This window comes from Biomphalaria glabrata, chromosome 17, assembly GCF_947242115.1.
Source record: "Biomphalaria glabrata chromosome 17, xgBioGlab47.1, whole genome shotgun sequence".
Lineage (NCBI taxonomy): Eukaryota > Metazoa > Mollusca > Gastropoda > Planorbidae > Biomphalaria > Biomphalaria glabrata.
In genome coordinates, this window is record NC_074727.1 from 8012806 (window position 1) to 8038309 (window position 25504).

Genomic DNA, 25504 nt, shown 5'->3' on the forward strand with positions numbered 1-25504 from the left:
TGCAACTGCAAGTAGGAAAAGTCTGACAATATTCTCATGTTGTTTTTTTCCTGCACTGATTTTTTTCTCCCTAAGTTTCAAAAAGCCACTGCAAGGTTTACTAGTCTTAACGGAAGCGGAAATCGAGCTCCCCTCCCCCTCTTTTTTTATGTTCCCCTTAAAGTGGTAGAGGGGGGGGGGAGGATTGTGTACCACGACATCAGGGGCCTCAAGTGGAGCCAAAAGGGTCCGTTGAAGATATTGCTTTTGCAAGGCGGTAAGATTCTTGGCCAAACCATCAAATATTTGACCGATCGAATGCGCCAGCCCACTCGAGAAATCAGTCCGTGTGTGTGTGTGTGTCCGTGTTTGTGTGGGGGAGATGAGCAGGGGGCTTTAGTGTCAATGTGGTAGGGATTTTTTTTTTTAAGACAAGTTGGGCTAGAGGGAATGGGCGACCAGAAGACGCACAAGGCGAAGTGTGGCGGAGTTCTATACATACTCAGGATAGCTATAATAATCTGGTGGTGAAAAACAACGCAATAAAATTGTCCCTTTGGATAAATCGTCCGATCGAACGCGCGGCAAAGACTCTCTCTTTCTTAGGGCGCGCGTGTGTGTGTGGCGCAGACTTGAGATGTGATTTATGTTGGGACAACATATTGATGATGTTATTTCCTATAAGTTGATTCCAAATTGATTCTCTTCACAATCCCATTCGTCTACAATAAACTATATTTTGATGACGTTGATCGTTGAAACCCAATTAGAACATTTACCCCGAGTGCTGTTTCCTCCTCATCCCTCATCCTCCAAACAAACAGGAAGAAGAAGGGAGTTTGTGTTTGTTCCAAACACGCTCAATGGCGGCACCAGCGAATCAGTCGTTCACAACAAGGGCTAGTAATTAATCAAGAGGAGACAATTATCCTAGGCAAGAAAAACAGTTAGATCTTTGTTGATTTGCTTTGCAATCTTTTAGGAATTACATCATATTACTTTCTTAAGGAAAGATGGAATAAATGTAAGCACCTTGTTGAAATAAATGTATGTATCTTGTTGGAAAAAATGTATGCAGCTTGCTGGAATAAATGTAAGCACCTTGTTGAAATAAATGTATGTATCTTGTTGGAAAAAATGTATGCAGCTTGCTGGAATAAATGTATGCACCTTGTTGGAATAAATGTATGCAGCTTGCTGGAATAAATGTATGCACCTTGTTGGAATAAATGTATGCACCTTGTTGGAATAAATGTGTGCACCTTGTTGGAATAAATGTATGCAGCTTGCTGGAATAAATGTATGCACCTTGTTGGAATAAATGTATGCATCTTGTTGGAATAAATGTATGCAGCTTGCTGGAATAAATGTATGCACCTTGTTGGAATAAATGTGTGCACCTTGTTGGAATAAATGTATGCACCTTGTTGGAATAAATGTATGCACCTTGTTGGAATAAATGTATGCATCTTGTTGGAATAAATGTATGCAGCTTGCTGGAATAAATGTATGCACCTTGTTGGAATAAATGTGTGCACCTTGTTGGAATAAATGTATGCAGCTTGCTGGAATAAATGTATGCACCTTGTTGGAATAAATGTATGCAGCTTGCTGGAATAAAGGTATGCACCTTGTTGGAATAAATGTATGCAGCTTGCTGGAATAAAGGTATGCACCTTGTTGGAATAAATGTATGCAGCTTGCTGGAATAAATGTATGCACCTTGTTGGAATAAATGTATGCACCTTGTTGGAATAAATGTGTGCACCTTGTTGAAATAAATGTATGCAGCTTGCTGGAATAAATGTATGCACCTTGTTGGAATAAATGTATGCACCTTGTTGAAATAAATGTATGCATCTTGTTGGAATAAATGTATGCAGCTTGCTGGAATAAATGTATGCACCTTGTTGGAATAAATGTATGCACCTTGTTGGAATAAATGTGTGCACCTTGTTGGAATAAATGTATGCAGCTTGCTGGAATAAATGTATGCACCTTGTTGGAATAAATGTATGCAGCTTGCTGGAATAAATGTATAATTATGCACACTTAATACAAATATAATAAAAGGCACACTTTCGGTAGACCATTAGAAAAAAAGAATAAATCGAACCTGATACCCCCCCCCCCTTTTTTTTTTTCAACCAAAAAAAAAAAAAAAAGAAAAGAAAAGAAAACGATGTGCATAAATTGAGCCAGATAGATAAATAAACATGAAGCGCCAAGAAATCCATATTCAGAATCTCCAGAAAGAAACTCTTTAAATCTTGCAATTATCAAGCACAGAGACGCGGCAAACATGATCTCTTCTATCAAACTATCGGCTGCAGTCAGACAAATGTAGTGCATTGGCAGCAGCAGCACACACACAAACAAACAAATCAACAAATCTCTCTTAAAGAACCCCGTTGTAAGAACTCCTTTCTGAGCACTGCCTTCTTTTAAAACTAAACGAATATTGTTCAGAAAGCAAGTAGGAAGATAAGTCGGGACTCAGAAAAGTGTCAATTCTAAATGTTTAATCAACTAGTGTATATAGAAATAGATTACAGTAATTATTTTAACAGAGAGTATCTATTGTGACTTTTTGATAATCTGTTTGAAAAACAAAATGTCAACATTGTACAAGAAAGATTTGGTTAAAGAACCAGAGACAAGTTTGGAGGTTTTCCCAATCTAATAAGTTAGTATGGCTCTAGTCTCGTACTTACATTTCATAAAACATCAAATATGACAAAAAAGCAAGCGAACAAAGAATGCTCTATGTTTAAGTGATTTTAGAAAAGAAAAAAATCTGAATAATTATAAGAAGTCACCAAAAAAAAGGGGGGTGGTACAATGTACCAATGTATACAATGTATTCAATGATTATAACAATCAGCCTAACTAATAGTTCAATCACTCAGTGCACTCAAAAAAGGATTTTCATTCAAAGAGAATGTAACAGTATAGGCCATGATAACTAACTGGTCTCAATAGTTTCAACCAAAAGAAATTAAAACTCAAACCGGTTTCAATAGTTGAAACCAAAAGAAATTTAAACCAAAACAAATTTAAACCACAAACTGACCTCAATAGTTGAAACAAAAACAAATTTAAACCACAAACTGACCTCAATAGTTGAAACAAAAACAAATTTAAACCACAAACTGACCTCAATAATTGAAACCAAAACAAATTGAAACCAAAAACTGACCTCAACAATTGAAACCAAAACAAATTGAAACCACAAACTGACCTCAATAGTTGAAACAAAAACAAATTTAAACCACAAACTGACCTCAATAATTGAAACCAAAACAAATTGAAACCAAAAACTGACCTCAACAATTGAAACCAAAACAAATTGAAACCACAAACTGACCTCAATAGTTGAAACAAAAACAAATTTAAACCACAAACTGACCTCAATAATTGAAACCAAAACAAATTTAAACCACAAACTGATCTCAAAAATTGAAACCAAAAAAATTTAAACCACAAACTGACCTCAATAGTTGAAACCAAAAAGGAATTTAAAACACAAACTGACCTCAATAGTTGTAACTAAAATATAAATATAAACATTAGCCAAACACATACGTTGAATACAAACATTCGGGGCCAGTTTGTGCATGTTTGTGTTTGTTGTCTCTAAGATAGTTATCTCCGAGGAGCTGTTGCAGCAAACAAAATAAAACATAAGATCACGAGTCTATTCGATTATTTCTAATCCGATTGGCTGACCTTCTTCTAGACATACATCTCCGAAATGGCGTGTGTTTTCTTCGTGTCTCTAAGTTGTTACATTTCTAGCCAAGACGTACATGTGGAGAGTAAACTCAATTTGTAAGGTAAGGAACACTTGAACAAGACGTTCTGCTCTCTCCTGCTAGGCACGTAGACATCAATTCAATACCATCAAATCAACATCTGATTCTAAACCTGACAAGTTGTGCTCACTTGTGGTTCACAGTTTTGACCATTTCTTTCAGTTTCATTTTCGTTGTTATGTTTACCATAGTTGAGGTCAGAATTCGCCTTGTCTTTCTGCTCAGGTTGTACTGCCTTGTATTTCTACTCAGGTTGTACTGCCTTGTATTTCTGCTCAGGTTGTACTGCCTTGTATTTGTGCTCAGGTTGTACTGCCTTGTATTTGTGCTCAGGTTGTACTGCCTTGTATTTCTGCTCAGGTTGTACTGCCTTGTATTTGTGCTCAGGTTGTAATGCCTGTATTTCTGCTCAGGTTGTACTGCCTTGTATTTGTGCTCAGGTTATACTGCCTTGTATTTCTGCTCAGGTTGTACTGCCTTGTATTTGTGCTCAGGTTGTACTGCCTTGTATTTGTGCTCAGGTTGTACTGCCTTGTATTTGTGCTCAGGTTGTACTGCCTTGTATTTGTGCTCAGGTTGTACTGCCTTGTATTTGTGCTCAGGTTGTACTGCCTTGTATTTGTGCTCAGGTTGTAATGCCTGTATTTCTGCTCAGGTTGTACTGCCTTGTATTTCTGCTCAGGTTGTACTGCCTTGTATTTCTGCTCAGGTTGTACTGCCTTGTATTTCTGCTCAGGTTGTACTGCCTTGTATTTGTGCTCAGGTTGTACTGCCTTGTATTTGTGCTCAGGTTGTACTGCCTTGTATTTCTGCTCAGGTTGTACTGCCCTGTATTTCTGCTCAGGTTGTACTGCCTTGTATTTCTCCTCAGGTTGTACTGCCTTGTATTTCTGCTCAGGTTGTACTGCCCTGTATTTCTGCTCAGATTGTACTGCCTTGTATTTCTGCTCAGGTTGTACTGCCTTGTATTTCTGCTCAGGTTGTACTGCGCCACAGAAACAGAAGACCTTTGCATCCCCTGCCCTGTAGACCACAAGGTCTGAAAGGGGAACTTTACTCTTTCCATGGACAGACGAGCCACCACCACACTCCTGACTTATGCGAGATCTTTTGGTTACCTTACAACTCGACCTTGTCTCATCTTAATTCCTTCAATATTTGTCTTTAGTTGAGAGAGAGAGAGAAAAAAAAAGGACAAATAAAAATTCTCTACAAATGAACTGCGAGGCATTAACATACAGACAAGGGGAGAGAAATGTTATCTGAAACAACACGATCCGAATGAAGCCTCTACGTCTCATCAATGCTTATTTCCCCTCAATTTCTCGATCCTATGGGCACATAATTAACACTGTTTTCCAAACATAACACGGGAAGAAGAATATAAGGACGTGGCGGGTAGGGCCGTCTTGGAATTGTCTTCAAGATTGTCTGTCCTCATTTCGCCTTTGGACAACGACATTGATTCTTCGAGATATCTCTCTAGCCCTTAAGGTAACGGTCCGAATTTTAAGTAAGCTTTTATTTTTCTACCATCTTTTTTGTTGCTGAACTTTGCGATAAAAAAAAAGTATTTAAAAAAAAAAAAAATCTGCTTTCAGGTTAAGCTTCCATTGAACCTTCAATAGTACTTCTACCATCCGCCTCCCCGACAGTGTGACTGTCGTGAATGACCGCTTAGTCCGAGCGGTCACTTTAATGCCGGTCACAAGCTGGTCAGTACAGAATTTCAATGGGGAGGCGGGGCAGCCTGATCCGGTCGGACTGAAAGAATTGTCCATTACCGCTACGCGGTGAAAAGGTCAATGAGGGAGTGACGGTCAATCTGCCATTCAATCAAAGGCGGACACTGACGAGGGAGGCGTGACCAGCTCTATAAATGATTCACCAGTAGTCAAAGTAATTGAGTTCCAACCTAATGGTCTTTAGACAAATGGAAAGGGGAATAAGGATTTGGAGGGGGGGGGACACGACATGAACAACAATGATGCCTTTATTTTTTTTTGTTCGCAGGAGTCCGAGCGGCAGGACACAACGAGCTATTGATTGCCCTTGCCACTTTTGTTTGACTTCAGCTGTTAATGAGAAGAAACTGCTTCTCAGAAGTGTAGGACCTGAATACCAGTTTTAGTCTATGTACATCTGAAATCTGATTGGTAACAAGGCAGAAAGGTTAAGGCTTGTCCTGTCAGAAACTCCCTTCAATACACCTTCAACCTCCTTAGAAACATTTCATATATAGATCTATGTATTCTGAGACTAGTCGAGAGACGTCTTTCGTCCTAACATGTGGCTGGCTACTAAGACCAGTGCTAGAGTCACATGCAGCATGGTCAGAAGTTGTGCCTTGAAAAACATCAGAAGCTTCTGAGTTGTCAGCCTTTTCACTTCTGGTGAGTTGATCATCTGCTATTCAGGACGCCCTCCTTTATGTTTGCCTTCGAGTTGACACGTCCCTAATAAGTTGTTTGTGTCCCTCCAAACAATTGAAATGCATGATGGATGTTTTAAAAAAGGACGTGTGGGGCTATAAAATAAAAAGGACACAATTTTAAAACTGTCGGCCTGAAAAATGTGAACTAATGAACCGAGTAATGAGACATCACAGAGAGGTGGCCGAACACAGAGACGTTATAGGCTTTTCTGTTGATATAGGCAAGTGTGGGATTCTCTGCCAACATTGACAAGTTATGTAATCGTTTTGGTCTAAATGGAGAAGCGTGTATGTTTGATCTGTCTATATAGAGAAGTAAAAAAGTCAAGTTCCCCTTTTCAGACCTTGCAATCTATAGGACATCTGCTTCTGTGGCCGACGGTTAACGAGAAGTCATTTAGCCAGAACAACAACCAACCAACTTTACTTTTCCCTAGCAATAACTGGTAACCTACCCATTAGAGTTGGGTGGAATCAGGGGCGTCCGGAAATTCAAAATCCCAGTCTTCAACAAGAATCTAACCTGAACCCGCGGTTAGGAAGCCAAGCGCTTTACCGATCAGCCACCAAGCCCCAATATAGAGAAGTATAAAGAGAAGTATATAGAGAAGTATATAGAGAAGTATATAGGCATTTCGGCGTAGACAGAGAAGAATGCAAGACTTTCTGCCAACAAAGAGAAATATGCAGATAGTGTCAATGCCTCAGACTGAAAATATGTAGACCGCTAGAAGAAGCGACATATGGTGCTGTATAATAATGTTTGTGTGTGTGTGTGTGTTGGGGGGGGGGGGCGTAACCAGGGAGAACACGACACTAATAGTGTATGTCACACCTCGTTAAATATTAAGTGTATGCGTGAAAGAGAATGTAGAGTTCCATTTAAAATTATTGCAATGTTCGCACTAAAAACAAACGCAAGCCATCCACAACCAATTTAGTCAATAATGGAGGTCAGTATTAGTACTACTGTCAATATCCAACAACTTAGTGACATAATTTATTTTCCTTTAGTTCTATAAGACCATTTCAACACTTCATAGTATTCTCTAATGAATGTATTTTGTTCACGTAATTCTCTCTCTCTCTCTGTTCCTTTGAGAACTGCTCAAACCTTTCCAAAACATTGACCATCCTTTATCAAGTTTTACAAACGTAGACATTTTGTTTCCATCACGAACTAGTCCCAATGTTCCGAACTAAGAGGAAGCTACTCGAACTGCCTCGAAAAGAGAAACCAACGTCATTGTTTCCTAACAAGTAATTTTGCTCGGCGTTTTTGTTGATAATAATTACAAGTTAATGACTGATCTTCAGGTGCACGAGAGCCAACTATCGAGCAGTTTGTGTTCAAAGTGAGAAATGTACGCAGGACAGAACGATACAGCAGTTAAACAAACTAAAAATAAAACAACATATGAAACTGTGTTTATTATATACTCTGAAAGACAGAAAGAAAGACAAGCCAATACAATACAATGCACTTGTATACAAGAGATGCAATGCCTTTGGAAACGATGGGTCATCTATGTTGCCCTGTCCAGTTTCCCAGTGTCGGGCCCCTTTCAGCAATATTTCTTTGTTGTTATCTCCAGTGTAGCAGGGATAAGACTGTGTCTGGTCTACGTTGTATACCGTCGGTAGGAAAACTTTAATCAAAGTAACCAAAATCACTTCACAAAGAAATACAAAGATTGCATCTCGTTCGATCTTAAAGTAATTTCTCCTTTACACAAGTTTAAAAAAGAACACAGAGTGTGGATACAACTACAAATAGCATGAAGTACAGACACAACTATATATAGCGTAGTCTACATAAAAGATAGCATAACGTATGATTCCTATTTAAAAAGTCTGCATTTAGTATGTGCATAGTGAATACAAGTGAACAGTCATAGTCTACAAAAAAAGGTCTGAAAAATGTATTGTTCAATTTCAATAGCCATGGCTTAATTAGTAGATTCCAACTTGATAGCGGCCTGCAGACGTGTAACATAATAAGAAAAAGGGGCGAATGGCTGGTTCCAAAAAGGCCACTGCACGCCACTGTAAAGAGAGATGATGCAACACAGAAGGGTGCTGGTGTATCGCTGACTAGGAAACACCAATGTTGTGAAATACACAGTGTTACTTACTAACCAAACCTGCATCGTGAGTAATATATGACAGTTCAATTAGGATAGGGGAACAGATCACACCCACTCCACGAATTCGCATTAACCATCCTATCTCTCTGTGTGTAGACAGAGTCGTTAACACCAACGCTGACCACTGGTCAAGAGATAACTATGAATGATCTATCTCCAATGAACATGACACTCGACATCGCAATAACCGGGGCCAAGAGTGTTTGTACCGGAATTCTCACCATTTTCCGTCTTGAAAAGCACGCTCCCGTTTCCAGGGAAACACAGCAAGGATAGACCGAAAGGAGAAGAAATATGAACGGTTGATCAACCATGGAAACACAAGTTATTAGTACCAAGCAGTCGCAGGAAAGGGGTGAGCGCAGAGAAGGCCGATGAAGGGTTTAATCACCAGCGTCCACTCTGGCATCTTTACGATAACACTGAAGTAGAAGTATAATATTCAGGGGAGGGAAGGGTCTGGAAGGATCTCCTTGTAGGGGAAGAGTACATGGGGGGGGGGGGGGGAGTGAACTATTGGTATGATGGTGGAGACAGTAACTAGTTAGAGTGAACTGTTGTTATGATGGTGGAGACAGTAACTAGTTAGAGTGAACTATTGGTATGATGGTGGAGAAAGTAACTAGTTAGAGTGAACTATTGGTATGATGGTGTAGACAGTAACTAGTTAGAGTGAACTATTGGTATGATGGTGGAGACAGTGACTAGTTAGAGTGAACTATTGGTATGATGGTGGAGAAAGTGACTAGTTAGAGTGAACTATTGGTATGATGGTGGAGAAAGTAACTAGTTAGAGTGAACTATTGGTATGATGGTGGAGAAAGTGACTAGTTAGAGTGAACTATTGGTATGATGGTGGAGACAGTAACTAGTTAGAGTGAACTATTGGTATGATGGTGGAGACAGTAACTAGTTAGAGTGAACTATTGGTATGATGGTGGAGAAAGTGACTAGTTAGAGTGAACTATTGGTATGATGGTGGAGAAAGTGACTAGTTAATCCCATGTGACATGTCTCAAAGACATGAAGACTCTTGAGTCTTACATGTTCATGGGGGGGGGGGAGGGAGGACAACAGAGCTGACCAGAACGCTCAAGTTACAGGCTTTATAAAATGTCCTTTTATTACAACTAAATAGACCCAAAGAAAATTAATTAACATTTTAACAAGGTTATATATTAACATACACAGACATTCTATATCAGTGATGCCTAATCTGATTAGACATGCGGTACATTTTACATTCGGACACCCGTTTTTGTGTGGCCACATGTCACCCTCGTAACACTTGGTCAACGAAAACAGTTCAACTTTATATGACTTGCTGCCACTAGACCTCGTGTTCTCAAGTTTACTTTCGCACATTGGTTGACCAATAACATTACACAATAAAACTGCCAACTCTAAAAAGGCTCACTATTATATAGCAAAAGAATATTTAGCATTTTAAATTGTAGTTCAACTCTTTCTAACACAGTAACAATGTACACCAATAGCAATGCAACAGAACTAGGGAGATAGTAGCAGAGATAACAACAATAATGGGAAAAACAAAAACTGTCAGAGATAGCAGGGCCGCTGGATAGAGGGGAAAAAAAAATAAACAGATCTATAGATTAACTATGCCAGCCTCCCCAACGAACCAGCAGGCCCACAAGATCGGCCAATAATCAATATCTGGTCTGAACACTGCGTTATTAAAAGAAAGAAAGAAGAAAATCTAGGAGAGAACGAAAGTTGATCTTGTAGGAGATAGACTCGGCGTCTTATTCCGATTGCTTTCAGTAATCGAAGCAGTTCATGAGAAACGTCACACGTCTGACGTCATCGCCGTCTGCAAGGTCTGCAAAAGACTCGCGCGATACGCATTTTGAGCCAGAAATAAAATATGTTTCAACAATCTCTCCTAGACAGAAGTCGAGCAATTATGAGGCTGGATAGCGCAGACGTCAACACGATGCAAGGGAGGCAATTAATTACAGAAATAGCGCCTCTCTTCTCCTAACTGTCCGATGTTTCAGTATAAAGTCGTGGAGACTGACGTACGGCTATGTCAATAGAACAATGAAACAAGAACATTTATTAAAATGCTTTACGCAAATACACGTACTGTACTCATCAGACTCTCGAGTGACCCTTGAGCTTCTCTAAGACTTGTGTGATAGAGTAGGATAGAGAAATGAAACGTGTAACCCATTGTGAACAGTCTTCCAGTACAAAGCTCTGAATGGAAAGACAAATCACGTTATTTACCCCGTATACTTTGTGTTAGTCTCTGTTGTGTCTAGGAAACAAAGAGATTCAAACATTGAATCACTACCAAGACTGTTTTAGTTTGAAAAAGATACATTTATAGAACTGTTCAACTCTCTTGCCCTATTAGAGTCTAAATAAAATTATCATAAGTTTAAATTGAGATTTTAAGATCTTCCTAGGCTTCATTAACGCATGTTGCATCTGTAAGCGAAATAAATGTATTGTTGTATTTTTAGTGAATTAAAAACTATGACAGTTAGCTTTGAACGAAACATTAACTTTGAATATATGTAGGGCTAAATAATAAGACAGCCTCGATTATGTTATACGATTGTGCTTTATATGAAGAGTCATAGTGTTTCAAATATGTCTCTAATACGATGTACTGCACCAAGTGTTAAGTAAAATGTCAACTTCAAAAGTATTTCTACATTAAAATGTATCAACAGTTGGTGGTGAAGCCTATGCAAGTTAACACATAAATTGAACTGACAAATACAGCATGGGGAGGGGGTAAGGAGAACTAGAAACTTCAGTATCGATACTTGTCCAGGCGTCATCTTCATGAATGTTCTTCCCGCCTTGACAACGCCCCTCTGGTGAACCCGCGGTCCGGTCCTGACCAAGACAGTGTTCGCTCGCGTGACTGCAGCCCAATTAACCGTGTGACTAATTGACCAGAAGGAAGCTGTCTGGAGGCAGAGAAACAAAACGAACAGCTCGGCCACTTGTTGATTTGTTCAACACACTTCCAGACGTAACACCAGGGCAGCAGGAAGACTGGACATCCTGCACAAGTCAAACAAGGGCTTAAGAGTACAGGGCATTTCTGGAACCATAATGGCCAATAAAGGTTTAGGCGACTGCAAGGGGAGAGGAAATAAAAACAAAATATTGCTGAATATTTGAAAAAAAACAAACAAACAAACAAGACAGTGATGTTTTTCAGCAAAGGTTGTAAGAAAAACAAATGTATAAGATGCCGACTACAAATATAAAGTTAGGATTGGGTTGTTTAGTTTGACGAGCTGCATTGGTCGACTGCTTCATAGAGTAACCTGCTATTCTATGACTTAAAAGAGCAGACAATGAAAACGTATGTGGATGTAACAGATTATAATCAAGAAATCTATTACGGTATAACAAGGTTTTAATGGTAAAGCATCTCTTGATGTAGCCACGTTGAACAGAGAAATCTATCATGATTCGATATGTAAATACCTCTCGATGTGTCAAGGTTAATTAAGACAAGGAGAAAAGTTTAAAATGAAAATATCTCTCGCAAAGGTTTAACAAAGATATCTCAATGGAGAAAAGTTTGAACTAAAATATCTCTCGAGGTAGCAAGGGTACTTCATTTTGATAAAGCAATCAAGAGATTTATAGCATGCTTCTTAAACAAGCTGCCATCACACCCCCCTCCGCTCACTGACTATTTCTTTAGTCACTTTCTTCCCTTCTTCCTCATCCGTCGCTTCAATGACCACAAACTTTGAAGAGAGGGGGTCAGCGCGTATGGTCAGCTCCATAGTTTAAACTGGACGACCTGCGTAATCATCTCTATTAGAGGGATATGGTTGGCACGCGTTAAGCACGGCTTCCTGTGGAGACCACTTGCATTATTTAGCGTGGTGGCGTGAACATGCTATAACCATCTACCAGTGCAAGCCAGGACTGGCCGGGGCACAGACAGTGCTCACTTAGAAAGATAAAAGAAAAAGACCAGTGGCAGGCAATTTATCATCTGATCGCATTTACTTATTTCATTATGGAGGGTGGCGCTGAAGAATAAATAATACATAAATACAGAGCTGAAAGGATTATTCCAGCAAACTATAATGTTTGGATAGGAACACAAACAAATAGAAGCTAAAATATATTGCTAAAATGTAACTGATCTTGGTGATTATATATATATAGCTCCCCTTTCGTGATAGCACATTTCTCATATCCTATGAACTTAAAGATGACTGTACAGTCCAATCCTCGCTTTAAAAAGCCGGCCACATGCGTGGCATGGGTTGATTTGGTCAGTAGCAGACAGGCCTGCTTCTTCTTTCAGCTTTTTATTGGTTCTATACGCTGGCTACTCTTCTTGCTTCGAATCTCGAGACTCCGAGACTCACAGCTTCACACCATGAGGAGCAATCGAGAGCTAGTGCTTTCCAGCCCAGATATTGACATTATTGATGATTAATAAAAAAATCAAGTCTATTTTAGTAACTGGATTATATTTGGACCGAAGCATTTTTTGATGCGTCGCGATGAAGAGCTTCAAACAGTATTTACATTTCGCTGGAGAAAGTTTCCTTTTTATTTAGGAATTTCACACTAATAGTTATCTCACTTTATCTTCTGCTGTTTGTCTACACTTTGAATTACAAACAAAATGTTTCTATTCTATAAGTAAAACAGTTCAGTAAGAGAAAGAAAACAGAGATATAACGATATGAAGAGATGTGTTGGCGATGTATTGGAAGCAAGAGCAAAAAATAATAAGCTGAAAGAATGACGATTGAGGGAGAATTTGAACTAGACCCAGTAAGTCAAGAACGCCATATTAAGAGAACACTTTTACCAACTAAGGAATACAAAGGACTTTATTATTCTGTAAAAAAGCAAAGACGAAGAGTGAAAAAAAACAAAACAACTTTTCCGAGCCAGAAACAGGCAGACGTCCGTCCTGTAGGCAGAATGTCCAACTAAAGAAATGTCTCAATTCAAAGGCTTAGGTAGCTAGTTTACATATTCAAACAAAACTGGCCAGAGTTTCTTTTCAGTCTAAACTAAAAGCATTTACCCAACACATTCGAAGCCAAAACACTATTATCTTCTGCTGATCAGTTCAAGTTTTCTAGCTATCATGGCTTTTAAAAACACACACAAGAAAAAAAGCTAGACACTCACTATACGACTTTCCACAACTCGCCCCAACTCCAAAACCCAATCTTATTATATTTTTTTTAGCGAGTATTAAATTTGTCATCCTATTACTGGAGAGGGACGTCTGATCACATTAGAGCCCTGGAGAGCCAGGCCTGGGCTTCAGAAAGTTGGGCTTTTTTTTCTTTTCATGGATGCAATATATTCCGAGATGGCCCAACTTAAACTAGAGAAATATTTGGACATTCCTGCGTTTTGACTGTGTGGATGTTTTAAGAATTGGTTATCGCCTCGTTATAGCATTACCAACAAGTAAATTATATGCCCGAGAGATTCTAATAGCGGCTTCTTTATCATTTCTTACATCACGTGTATAAACAAGTAGTAGGCTACTGAATAAGCCTTGCTGTTCAGGAAACTGGAGCCAGAGAAGAAATCGGCCAAAGGAAGAAGAAAAAAAAAAGATGGAATAAGTAAAAAAAAAAAACTAATAAGATAATGCAATACTTTATTAAAGAATAAGAGAAGGAAAAAATAATGAAAACAACAGAGCAGATGATGACGTAATGAGCGTTGTTTGAACACGCAGAAACAAAATGTTGAAGCCAGAACAGATGTGTTTCTCTTAAAGAAAAAAAAAAACACCAGAAACAATTTGAACATGCTATTACACAGAGTTTTCACAGAATGATAGGGACCTTCTTCTTCTTGGTGCCTGTTTCAGCAGGAAGCGGGTTGACTGAATGAGCCAGGACAACCAATGGCTTGTGTTGCATATATTGTGTATATTAAGACTGTGGAATTGCCCACTGAGGCACAATTCCCACTGAATATTACATTTAGCGTGGTTTGTTGCTAAGTGACCATGTAACGTATTCATTCAACTTAGCATTGGGCTAGCTACTTCTCTAGATCTACATCGACCAGGATGATCCCTACTATATGGCTTTGTTATTCTAAAATTTATTAGGACTGTATCTTGCGAGTTTGGTACTATTTTAGCGATATTGCCTTTCATATGCCATGTCCAGTGTCGATACTGTTTACCATTTACTCTACTGTATTGTTAAATCAAGGCGATTGTCTTATGTGTCTATTTATATCAATAGTTTCAATACACAGTCTAGTATCTGTTGACGTGTCAAGAAATGTGTAAGCCAGTCCCTCAGAGTTCGGGTGTAGACATGCAGGACAAGTTATTCGTGTTATGAATTTATCGTGTTATTTGTGTCTTGAATGTATCCTGTAATTTGTTGGGAGTGTTGAGTAAAATATCATTGAGATACTAGAATGATACGACACCTGTAATTTATAAGAGAAGAAACAAATAATGCAAGCATTGTTGAAGATAGTACTCTAAGTACTGTCACGTTTGTTGAAGATAGTACTCTAAGTACTGTCACGTCCCTGGTGACACCTCATTGTTCACAAAATTAAGACAGTTTTAACTTATCTCAAATTAGGTCACGCGTTACCACGCTTAGATGCCAGAGAGAAGCGATTAAAACTTAGTTGAAGGCTACAGCAGAGAAATAAAATTAACATAGGTTAACTTAAAATACAGCAGATTGAGATGTCACGGTTCTTTATTCTAAGGGAAGATATAAAAGGAGGAGGAGTAGCTTGGGACGAGAGAGAGAGAGAGAGCTAGAACGTTAGACTTAGAAGTCGCTAGTTTTAAAAGTAAATAGTTACTCATTTTATTGATCATTTTTACTGAATCCTGTATCTGCTTTATATATCTACTGTACATACACTTATTGTTTCAAGTTTGAGTTTAAATTAATTAAAACTCTAGAAAAGCATATCAGCACTTTGTTACTTCATTGATTATTAAAGTGTTTGAACTATAATCAAGGCACCTCCGAACTTACATATGTCACAAGTTTATCTCATCAAGATCTTCAAGTCAAACAAACATAATAAACACGTGACAGTATACACATTTCATTCGACTATTGAACCACAAGAAACACAACTAAGAATCGAATACTTTCAAACAGTTTTTAAAAATACATAAGAAAAAAAAAAGCTATATAAATTAGACAGAAAAAGGATGATGTTACACATTTTAATGGCATTTAAGTTGACATTTCCTTTACTGGATTACTTGCGTATTAAAACACAAACCCATAAACAAAAAGTGAATGTTAAAACTAACAACTCAACAACAAAAAAATACATATTATAAAATTAATGAGTTTCTCTTTTTTTTTTTTTTTTGGACATATAATAAAAATGAATGCTACAGACAAAATTGAATGAAAGAAACTGCTATCAATAAAATAAAAGTCTTGAGTTACTGGGATTAATGGTCACATCCTATATGAACAATTCTTTGAAAAGTTGCCAGGCCAACTCTCCACTAGCAAACTAGATGTCTGCAAATATATTGCTGTAGTTTTAGTGGGTTCTACACCAAGTTGACTGAGACCAGGTCCTGACAACACAATTCTTCTTCTTTTTCTTATGTTACTTCAAAACAGAAGATAATTATGTCCTATGCATTTCATGTGTCATTCTAGTCATTGCATGTTAACTAGTGACTTAAACTCTGCTTAGCCATTGGTTTTCCTGTGTGATTCAGGAAAGCCAATGCATTCTCTAATGGCACTCAAGAAGGAGCACTTATAAAAATGTGTCCTAGCAGATAGAATAAGAAATATCAAGGAACAAATGCTGGACTACTTTAAGATGTCTAAATCTGATTGTTTCTTCATAAAAAGACTTTTCTTCTTAGTTAATTTTTTTTGGTTATTTCCCTTGCTAACTATTTACTTTCCAGACTACAAGAAACAAAGAAGTATGTGTGCACACGAAGTGAGACTAGTTAATAACAAAGACACAATTTGTTTTTGTATTGTCCTAAAGCTTGTATTTTTTTCTGATATGATAATAAATCCTATAATATTATAGAGTTCTATGATTGTCTAGTCTTCTAAACCAGGTAATGTTAGAGGCTCTCTCAGGTACTGTAAGCTAGGGAAGTTGAAACAAGAGAGAAAGAAATAAGGTCACAGTAATGTCTTACCTTCAAGTAGTAGACCAGGAGTTCATTCAACGAGGGGTCAGCGTTCAGGTTCACAAGGAATGGTCGTCCATGTTCCACCTTAATGCCGGAAGTGACAACAGACACGCCCATCTGTTCCAGAGTTTTCTGACGAGCCTATGATGGGGTAATGAAATAAATAAAATGGTTATACAGATTCTTAACTTTATTTTATAGACAGATTGTGATTTACATGATTTTGAAGAGCCTCACTTTACCACACTTTGCTGTCTGCAGTCATTCCACGTATAAAACACATTATTCAGTTCTATTAAACAATTTATTTCCCTTTTTGTTTTTTTAAAAGGAATTACTCAGTATTTCAGTTCTTACTATTTGATTACACTCTCCCAATGAGTGTAGGTTGGTCATAAGTTGAAAGCTCATGTGTGCAGTATGGTGTGAATGTGAAACAGTTTGAAATGCATGTTAAAAAAAAGAAAATAGACTGTGACAATAATTCATGTGTCATGGGTTCAATTCCCATACTAAACCATATTTTCCAACGACAATTAAAATATCCCTTTTATCTTAAATATTTTTTTTTCAAATGCTGTGATGATTTGCTTTTATTTTTAAAAAAAAATATGTAATCAATGGGACATTACTCAGTATAATCATTGGCTCTGTTTTTATATGATTATTTCCCTTTTTTTTTTTTTTAAATTAAAAAAGGCTACATTGTACAATGTATTAGTATAATTAAATCTCAAAAACTAAATGCGGTTTGGAAAATCTCATTTAACCATGCCCTAAATCTCCTCAAAAAAAAGGTGCAAAGGTACTTTTGGTCTTTTTAAGTTTCACTATAATTTAATATAATTCCAAATATGAAATCTAGAAACCCTCTGAATATACTGGTAGTGTATGGCCATTGTGTACATAGAAAAATCAAATTGTTAGATTTGTTCATTCATATATCATGTTTTGGTATTTGTTAAATGAATATAATTTTTTTTTTTTTAACGTTTGAAAATGGAAGCAAAGGCTACATCAAGCTATTTATGGTCTGTCATATATATGTGTGCTCTTATTGTAGTATTTTAAGGATTCGCATACGGATGATACAATTTTTAAGGCAAATGGTTTAATCAAGTTATTTAAAATTGAGAAGTGTGTATATATATATATGTATATCTATATATCTATACATCTATATATCTATATATATCTATATATATCTATATATATATATATATATATGTATGTCCTGCATAGAAATCAAAACCATTTTACCAATCTTCATAAAACTTGACATAAATGTTCCTTGGGTGCTAACTGGAACCATGACGTATGTATGGTAGCCCTAAAACAAACTAAAGACCCTCAAAAAAAAAATAAAATTTCCCAACTCTAAGAAAGCATTATAACTACATCAATCTAGGCTATGTTCACCATGTTTACATGAGAAAAGACCGAAAGGATGTAGATCTAAATCTAATTTTAAGAATTACACTTTGCTAAGTCTAGACAGTCTAGATTTAACTCTAATTCTAGATCTAATTCAAAGAGATGTACTTTATACTTTAACACATTAACATACAAAATAAAGTCCATTCATATCATATTTTAATCCTCATATTTTGTGTTTCTAAAGCATTTTTCATACATTTGTTTGCTATAGCTTCCATGTTGACATGCATTTTAATAGTCCCATTCATGTGTTGTGCACACCACTATGTAAACAGACTATGATTGGACAGGCTACATGAGGCTCTATATGGTATTAAATATACTACCATACATTAATTAATAAGCTTCTTGAGCCATTAAATTTACTCTTAAAATAGTAGGTCTACATCTATTATAATAGTATCTAGGATCTAGATCTAAATATATGTAGACCTACAAGCAAATGTTTTTATTAAAAAATGGATTTAGGTCGATTAGCTATTTTGATAGCTCCATTCATATTTTTTTAAATTCATGCATTAGCTTTCTGATTGCATTATTATTTCGATTAATTGTTTCCAAAACACTCTCAGTGACTATATTGACAGTGATACGCAAATTAAGACCAGCAGGTAATATATGTCTATCTAGTATATATATATATATATATATATATATATATATATATATATATATATATATATATATATATATATATATATATATATATATATATATATATATATATATATATATAATATAGATATACTATATATGCTTAACTAATCTACAAGTATAGTATCTTTAATACCTGATGAATCTTTTCTGTTTCCAGAAGTTTTTCCTCCCAAGTCTTGGACATTTCTTTCATCAGTTTCTCAGACTCCACCAGCCTCTCAGCCAGGTCTGGAGCTTTCATACTCTGTACAGATAGAGGCACAATGAATGACTTTTAAATATTTTACTAACCCATGTTTGTATAACACTTTGAATGTTGGCCAACTCTTATAAAAATGGCCACTGTGAAGTCTGTTGGGCAAGACATTGAGCTCATTACCAAACAAAACATTTACAAAACTGGCATATCACAAGCACCTAATTACTTAAAAAAGTTATGCTGAGCTAAAACCTTTGCTTATATTTTACATTACTTTTTTTTTTTTATTAGACAAAAAATAAATTGGATGACAATTTAAAAAAAAGCCTTAGAGATATTCAGATTTACTTTTAAACTGAGGGGTGTTAGTATTAATTATGACAAGGCAAGATTTTTTTAAATTGCAAATTAAGCTTGAGCAGAATTATGCCATTTGTTACAGGCAGAACATGTGACCCCCCACCCTCTCCCTTATTGAGCCAGAATACACTATACTAAGCTGTAGAAGGAAAAAAAAGGGTTTCAGTGTTGGGACAAGTTCCAAAAGGCTTGCAGCATCTGGGAGAACATGAGCCGCCCTGAGCGGCATGATAATGATGGGGATTATGATGATGAAGATGACAAAAAAAAAAAAAGATGCACTGGACTAAAACATTTTCTGTATCTTTTTGATTTAACCAAGTGTGGCAATAGCAAAGTGGTTAAGAAAAAAATGTTCCTTTTTTTTTGTAGTAATGCCTTTATTTTATAAGATAAGATAAAGATTCATACAATAAGATTATAAGAGAAAATAAGTTTAAAACTTGAGCAAGTGATACATGATAGAAAATGTGGATTTTTTTTTTTGGCTCTTAACAATATACACACAAAAAATAAATCTTTAAGAAAGTTTTCATTTAATATCTGACTGGACAAAGAGAGACATAAGTGTTAATAGCCTTACAGAGGCCATCCAAGAATGCTCAACACAAGGTAACTTAAGTGGGAGACATTGGTTATCAAGGATGGTACTATTATGTTATAGAAACCAATTAAATCTTTTTTTTCTATATTTCTAATGGTGAAAATGTTTCAGATAAACACTTCAGATAACGATCAACTTTCCAGAAAAGATAGTTGTTAGCCAAGGTTCCACTTTCTTTAAAACTAAATTAAAAAAAAAACATTGCCATAAAAATGACCACATCCCCACCTGGGCCTGGTTCAGTTGGGCCTTCAGCATCTCCACCTCCTCACGCAGCTCACGGATGATGCGAGCGTTGGGATCCTCATTGACCACAGCATGGTTGATGATACGTTTGGCCCGGTCAGCATAGCGCAAGGTGGACAGGGTCTCCTCGTAGTTGTCAGCAGCTGGGCTGATGGTAGCCACCATGACAGTTTTACTGTTTCCTCCAAGGTTGTCCTAGAAATACGAGTTACACTACAACTGCAGCATTTGTAAATCTATATAATAGAATTAGTGGCAAAGAAAAAATGTTTTCTAGCACATTACTGTACTGAAACAAAAATATTTTCAATAGATTACAGATAAGAGAGAAAGAGAAAAAAAGATGTATAAGTCATATATAATTTAATTAATTTTTTTTTCTAATTCAGTTAAGATTAAAAACTACAAGGGGATTTAATTCAGACGAACATTTTTTGTAACAAAATTAGTTTTATTGAAGTTCAACTTAATTAATGTCCAATACTAGCTTTAGATTCTGAAAAATAAGTAGTTTTTTTTTTCTCTGTAAAATAGCTATCAGATATCTGGAAAAAATGATGGAAACCTATGAAGTCTGACAGATTAATATTCCGAAAACAAGTGTGTGTCTGTGATCAACATAGCAGTGTGTCTGTGATCCACATAGCAGCGGTCAGAAGTTTCAACTTAAAAGAACTAGTGGATATTTTTTTTAAATTTTAATCATATTAAAACAATGGTTTCAACATAGAAACAAAAACATTATAAAGAAAAAAATAATTTTTATGAACAAAAAAGTGTCTAATTTGAAAACAGCTATTAATGACTTTTACTTTGATTAATAGTTATCCATAATTTACTTAACAAATAAATGTTCATGTCTCTGAAGTCTAGAAATGATGATAAGAAGCAATGTATACCACTGCATTAGCTGAGCTTACTATGAAGATACAGCGAGATACAAAGTTCTTGCAGCACAACCAAGATGTGCGATTTATACAAACAAACTTTATTAAGAGAATCTTCTGGGTGTGGTTTGATCTGGAGGACTTACTTTGAGTAGCCAGGTCAGCACAGAGTCTCTGTAGGGGACAAACTTGTTCTTGTTCTTCCCACCGCCAGACTGGTCAGCAAGGGCAGAGATGACAAGTCCTAGTGTGGTCAGTGACCTGCATCAAACACAATAGTTGAAATTTTGTGTGTGTATCACTTTGTAGTATGGTAAGTGTTAAAGATAACATTGAAATGAAATATTGAAAAGACAGCGGACATTTCTCATGTGCATCCTATAACATGTACCCGCCCCTTACTCCCCCTCCCCCCCCCCCCAAAAAAAATATTCCTTTAATCAAAAATATAACCCCCATTGAGGTGCTTAATGACGAGTTCATTGTGCTCGATGGGTCGTTTTTTTTTATGTCAGACACCTGCACGGCTGATATGTTACAGAGAATGAATATGGGGAATTTTCCCGGTGTGTTCGGCCTTCGACGTCATTTCTAACCAGAGCGTCTTGGGATACAAGTCATCAGTAACAGGGATGTAAAAAGTTACATCTGTTTGCAAGACGTTTGTGTAGACTGGCAGATGGAGGGGCTTAGAGTTTCAAGAGTCTTAAATTCAACTCTTAGGGACAAATACGAAGAAGACCAAACAAGAACGTTTATTTCTCAGTGTTTGTTTGTATGTTTTGTTTGTGTGTGTGTGTTTGTTTGTGTGTGCGCGCGTGCGTGCGTGTCTGTGTTTGTGTCTGTCTGTGTGTGTGTGTGTTTTTTTTGTCTGTTATTAAAGAGGGACAAAACTGGTATGAATGTGTTTTGCTATATAGATCCATTGGCCAAAAGTAGATTCTATAATTCCAATCTTCTTATTAACTACGTTAGGATAACTACGCCTTTAGCAGCCATTAAATTGCCCGATACACTTAATTGTAGAGTTGATATATTCTAACTGTGAAAATAGATTGTGATGCATAATGTATGCCAGAGAAGGGTGTCTCTAAGAATTGCGATTTAGAAATACCAAACATGTCTGCAATGTCAATGTTGCTATTACTTGTTAATATTGCTTCCTTCCTTCAGGCGCTCCCCCATGGCGCCCGTCTTCTGCGCCCGTTCACTGCCGGCCAAGTCCACAAGGGACAGTTTGCTGACTTTCTCTCCTGACACCTGTAGACCAAACAATAAACAGAAGATTGAGAAAAAAAAGGCATACTTGTATTCATTTTCTGTACATTAATTATATTGAAAGCTTTAATACACGGATATGATAAAAACTATACCATGTATACTTCTGACTGTGTATGTGCTAATAATGTTTGTTAGAACCAGAAGGGAACAATGCTTAAAGCATTGGCGGCCCCCTAAACGACAAGAATTTCGCTCACGCCCCCTTTAAGCAGCTGACGGTAGGCTATATAGAAGGTCTTTATTTGAAGATGCAATGACTTAAAAATTATGTCAATCTGTTAAACATTGGTAATAAATAATGTGCCCCAAAATTGGAGAAAGGCTGGCTTCTAATACAAAAAAAAATAAAATTACAATTTTAGAATAGCTTTTAAAGAAAGGGATGGGAAAAGAAAACAGCAATAAATACATGTGACTGTTTGTCATGTTTTCTATGCAGATGTGAGTTTGCCTTGGTCAGGACTTCCTGTACGATAACGATGTGGGATTGAGAGCTGGCAGGGTTTGAACTCCGAAACACTGTGACGACAGTTTGAAGGACAAACCACAAGGGAAGGCAGTCATTTTGTAATATTGAACAGTTAAACACACCTAGACTAGCGTGTGCTGCATGTCAACGGATGATAGACTGCCTACGCATGATGTCATCGACATTTGGTGGCCGCCCACCAGCGCAGAAATGTTGTCTTCTGCTATGATAACAGACACATTAAGTACAGAAGACCTTATTTTTGTTCTGTTAAGATGTTAACTTTCAGCAGCCCCCTTCCCATGTATTATTTTTACGACTCACTTGAAGAGAGGTTTTGCAAATGTCTCCTTTGGGCTAAAGTACATTTGCACCCTGGACAAAAAGGGAACGCTATATAGTTATAAAGCAGACACAAAACCATGGGGAGCGGGGAGTTTTGTATTAGAATTTTAAAGGAGGTACAGATCACTTAAATAACTAGCAGGCAAAAGAAAATCTAGTTTCCTATCTGCGTTACACAAGTCTTATCAATATCACGTGATCTTTTTCAAAATGTCTCCAAATGACATGTCACAGACAATATCAACAGACGTATAGCTGTGGACGGTGCACAGGGCGGGGCTTGAACGTTTAACTGGAGTATTTCTTAAAATATTTTTTACACAAAAATACAAGCATGATCAATGGCAACATTTCGGACGTGGGTGTACCGGGAGAGGTGAGGGAGAGGGGAGACACATTCACAATGGGAAATTGAATAACTACATTGTCACAAAACTGAAGCAGAAAGAAGGGTGAAAATGCAACGGCGCCTGGTGATTACATATGCCCAACCTGCGACTGCAGCTGTGTATCAAGGATTGGCCTCTTTAGTCACACAAGAAGTTGCAAAGAGAAAAGGCTGTCTCACGAGACGTAAAATGCCATAGACATTGTCACACATACACAGACATAACCGGGGAAGGGAGGCTGTGATGTATGTAAGTCGATAGAATGGTCAAGTGTTCGCATATCTTAAGTAAAATGAAACAGACGATTCTAGAAGTGACCATTCTAATCAGCACATTCTAGTCAAAAAATAAATTATTAAACTTTACTTAGCGTTTTCTTTTAGGAAGACGTCACTCCCTTCCCAAGTTGATGTCATTCTAGGGTCTCTCTCCTTTGAATGTTCCCTCAACCCTCCCTTGATTTATTCATAGAGTCACTCCTGCTTTCTACTGTCATTCCATCCTAGACTCAGACCAACTGTATCTACTCTATGTACCCACTGTACATGTCCCCAAAACATAATCACATCACAAGTCTCTGGTCAGTTTGTTTCAATTCACGTGCTATACTGGGCACACCGTAACACGCTCTCCTATCATCAATCAACATGACAGGAGTGCAGAGTCAAAGAAAACACATGACACCTCCTTTTGTTACACCTATCTTTACCAGAGAACTGAGATCACTTAGCCATCGGATTTGTAAGAGCTAGTTGCTTAAGACAAAGTCAAATATAACTAGGATTTAGCCAATCCCGGAGTAGATGTGATAGTTTGATCACTTCCCGTCAGCGCTGAGCTCTTGTAATTAGGTTTTAACTAGCAGTACGTGTTCATTGTGCCATGGCTTGGATCAACAAGCTCGACTGGCGATTTAACCCTCAAGTACCCGAACTTCGACGTTGCTGGGTTGTATGTCGTACTTCCTTATTTATTGACTCATGTATTCATTAGCTATCATTAGAAACAGGATATAAACCACAGACTACGTGCATGTTTTGGGGGCGCAGTGGCTGAGTGGTTAAGCGCTTGGCTTTCGAACCTGGGGTCCTAGGTTCGAAGACTAGGATTTGAATTTCGGGATTCTTAGGTCGCCCCTGAGTCCACCCAACTCTAATGGGTACCTGACTTTAGTTATGCTGGAAACCCTTATTGTTAACCGTTGGCCACAGAAACACCCTCTGCCCTATAGACAGCATGGTCTGAAAGTGGAGTTTTACTTTTTGACGTGCACATTTACGGCGTTGTAGCAATCATCGGTTAATTTTAGTTTCGCCTTAAATTCTCTGTTTTTCTGAATCATTTTAACAACCATCACGGTTTAACGCCAATCAACCATGAAGTCTCTTTTGCTTATAGTCCACTAGGATGACTTGTAGGTACTTGCATTAGTACAAGTTCTACAAGAGCAGTAAGATGTCAGCTTGGTCGTGTGGTATAGTCTCGATAGTGTCCAGTTTGAACCTCGCCGCCTGTCATCCCCTGCTGTCCAGGTTCCAACAAGGACTTGTTCGTGTCTGAAGAAAAGTCTAAAACCTTACAAGTAGAGACCTGGTAGTGACCAAACTGTCCTAGTCTTCTTTCGCTTTTTTATTATGAGTTTGTGGCTTAGTTTTCCGTTGATGGAGCAATGATAATATACCAGAAGAGAATGTTTCCAGTGAGAAAATAGTACCTCATAGCTCCCCACAAATATTTGGTTTTGCAAAAAATGTAGGCAAGGCAGTTCTATTTCGATGCGACCGCCCTATTAGGATTATTTGATTGAAGTTCCTACTGCCGTAAGTGCAAACTTTAGCAAGGAAATATTTAGTAGCTTCTAATTGTGTTTAGTATAGTAGTGAAATGAAATCATACTATTCATCACGCATCTGTTTAGTATAGTAGTGAAATGAAATCATACTATTCATCACGCATCTGTATCGCATCCAGATGAATGAAAGCCTTATTTTAAGTCGATACTCTCGATGGCGCCAGCAGACACTAGTTCCTTACTTTAAAAGACGGTGGTCCCACTGTTGACATAACAGTGTCAGTGTGACAACTGGGCCA

At 37.3% G+C, this 25504-nt stretch overlaps 1 protein-coding gene across 12 annotated transcripts in view; it reads right to left on the reverse strand.

Annotated features, from left to right (window-relative positions):
* Nucleotides 1-25504, reverse strand: part of LOC106071594 (kinesin-like protein KIF13B) — a 325865-nt gene that overhangs the window by 94519 nt on the left and 205842 nt on the right. For all 12 annotated transcript variants that reach the window (XM_056015144.1, XM_056015149.1, XM_056015143.1 and 9 more), the window contains exons 9-13: nt 22077-22189; nt 21076-21190; nt 20025-20237; nt 18767-18877; nt 16546-16680 (exon numbers count right to left, since the gene is read on the reverse strand). In XM_056015144.1, the coding sequence (XP_055871119.1) occupies nt 16546-16680; nt 18767-18877; nt 20025-20237; nt 21076-21190; nt 22077-22189 (687 nt within the window). The remainder of the gene's footprint in view (nt 1-16545; nt 16681-18766; nt 18878-20024; nt 20238-21075; nt 21191-22076; nt 22190-25504) is intronic.